General features: G+C 44.7%; 1 protein-coding gene across 1 annotated transcript; it reads right to left on the reverse strand.

The window, feature by feature from the left end:
• Positions 1 to 679: 679 nt before the first annotated feature.
• Positions 680 to 1,548, reverse strand: LOC147608804 (major strawberry allergen Fra a 1.06-like). The gene is made up of 2 exons (XM_086788732.1): positions 1,227 to 1,548; positions 680 to 1,106 (listed from the first exon to the last, which is right to left on the reverse strand). The coding sequence occupies exons 1-2, from the start codon at positions 1,423 to 1,425 to the stop codon at positions 793 to 795; spliced, it is 513 nt and encodes a 170-aa protein (XP_086644858.1). The 5' UTR covers positions 1,426 to 1,548; the 3' UTR covers positions 680 to 792.
• Positions 1,549 to 2,094: the final 546 nt, after the last annotated feature.

The raw sequence follows: 2,094 nt of genomic DNA on the forward strand, positions 1-2,094 counted from the left end.
AGTTTATATTTGGTTTCACTCTCGACATGACATTATTCTCAACATTATTCTTGACATAGTTTATGTTGTGTATTAGACATGACATTATTCTCTCTCTCTCTATCTCTCTCTCTCTCTCTCTCTCTCTCTCTCTCTCTCTCTCGCACACACACACACACACACCCCCCACACACACACACACACACGCACGCACGCACATGGGGTGGATGACCCTTTAGTCTTTTTCTTTCTTTCCCTTCTTATTTTTATATATAACCTTGGAAAAAGGGAATAGGAAATACTCCTATTTTGAGATTCGTGCATCATCCCTTGTTTAGGTAACTGTGTAAGTAGTTGTCACTATGATGGTGTCAACATGTCATTGCTTCCTATTAGTTTTTATTCTTTTCTCCTTGAGGAGCTCCAGCTAGGTGGTGCTTAATTGTTTCATGGATCCTCTAAACTTTGTAGCACCATCATGGATCCTCTAAACTTCAGAGCATGTTCTTTCCTCTCCAATCTAATTAACTTGTGTGACTAGTGCAATCCACCTATAAAAAAACACTCATGAAGCCTTTAGATTCTAGATTTTATGACTATTGCAATATCCACCGAAACCATTAGTGATTGATTGATTGATATGGAAGTCAACCATTATGTATGGGGAGAGGGCGGGGCATCATGCCGAAAGGAATAGAGATGACACATAAACCAGAAATCCTTTATTTAAGTATATAATATTCACAGCCATGCGTGTGCGCTATAAGCTTCATGCCATCCATGGTGTGAGGACTTCATGATGGGTAGAACATTTTAGTTGGTAGCGCAGCCGCCGAAGTTGGGGTTGGCGGTGAGGTAGGCTTCCGTGGAGCGGGTGATGCGGATGGCCGCCTCTTTGTAAGTATGGTGGAAGTGGTGCTCTCCGATCCTCTGGAATTGGAGGGTGTGTTGCACCACAGCGTGGTGGGGGTGACAGGCGTCCGCCACCACCTTGATGGTGTGGGTGAACGAGTGCCACAGCTTCCCAAGCGTTTCTCCTTCCACCAGCCTCAGCTTGGCCACAAGTCCGGCGCTGTCAATCTCCTCGTACTTCACCTTAGCCCACGTGAAGCCGTGTTGGACTAGAGCTGCGCCAGAACAATAATATCGTCCCAGTCATATGAACATTTTAACTTAATTAGACGCAAACCACACCCCACCGCCTGCTCTAAGCAGCGTTATATATATATAGATATATTGCTACTTACTTGATTTGTTGGCTACTTTCACCAGCCAAACGCTGCCTACTTCACCCGCGGCCCCTTCCACCACCTCCGCGCATTCGAAATCCTCCGGCAGCGCAGCCACGACGGTCACGTGGGCCTCCTCCACCAGTGCCTTCCACACACGTGTTACCGGGTGCTTCACCACCACCTCGAATTTCAGCTCCTCGTCGTAAGAAGCCATGAGTGCAGTAAGTGTAATTGTGCTTGCTGAGCTTGAAGACGGCTGGGATACTTTCTACGAAATTAATGAAGACCACCCGCACCCATGCTTAATTTATACAAGTCTCCACCTAGTTCAACGTCCCTTTCACAAGAGGACACACACGTCCGCCATGCTCTCAATTATATTATATTCTCCCACCACCACGATTACAAAAGATGGGCACGCCATGACGGAGATGAACTTTATAAGATGCCTTCGCTGCTGCTCCGGAAGTTCCGTTTCTTTCTCGAGTTCTTTTGCATTATCCTTATAGTAAAAGTAGGCCTCTTTTTTTTTTAGGAGATACCTTAGTCTATACATTACCGTATCAAACTAAAAGTAGGCCTCTCTTTTTAGGAGATACCTTAGCCTATGCATTTCAATATCAAATTAAAAGTAGGCCTCTCTTCTTAGGAGAGACTTCCATAAGCTATGACTCGATGACACGCTTTTGTGTCTCTCACCTGTGGACACCACATCTCTTGAGCATGTGCATTTGCTATGATGATACACTTTTGTCTCTCTCAACTGTAGACACCACAGCTCTTGAGGGTGTCAATATGCAGTAAGAATCCCATATAGCATGCGCATTACCTATGGATATTATCTTAGATATATCCCTTTTGTAATTTTTGAGATGCTAAAATA

The sequence above is a fragment of the Cibotium barometz genome, chromosome 52 (assembly GCF_041138505.1).
Source record: "Cibotium barometz isolate CiBa-2024 chromosome 52, ASM4113850v1, whole genome shotgun sequence".
NCBI classification, from domain to species: Eukaryota; Viridiplantae; Streptophyta; class Polypodiopsida; order Cyatheales; family Cibotiaceae; genus Cibotium; species Cibotium barometz.

Excerpts from the sequence above, each read along its gene's own strand:
- LOC147608804 (XM_086788732.1), bottom strand. The coding sequence starts at position 1,425 with ATGGCTTCTTACGACGAGGAGCTGAAATTCGAGGTGGTGGTGAAGCAC. Across the intron at positions 1,107-1,226 it reads GAAAGTAGCCAACAAATCAA|CTCTAGTCCAACACGGCTTC; the intron begins GTAAGTAGCAAT and ends GTTCTGGCGCAG.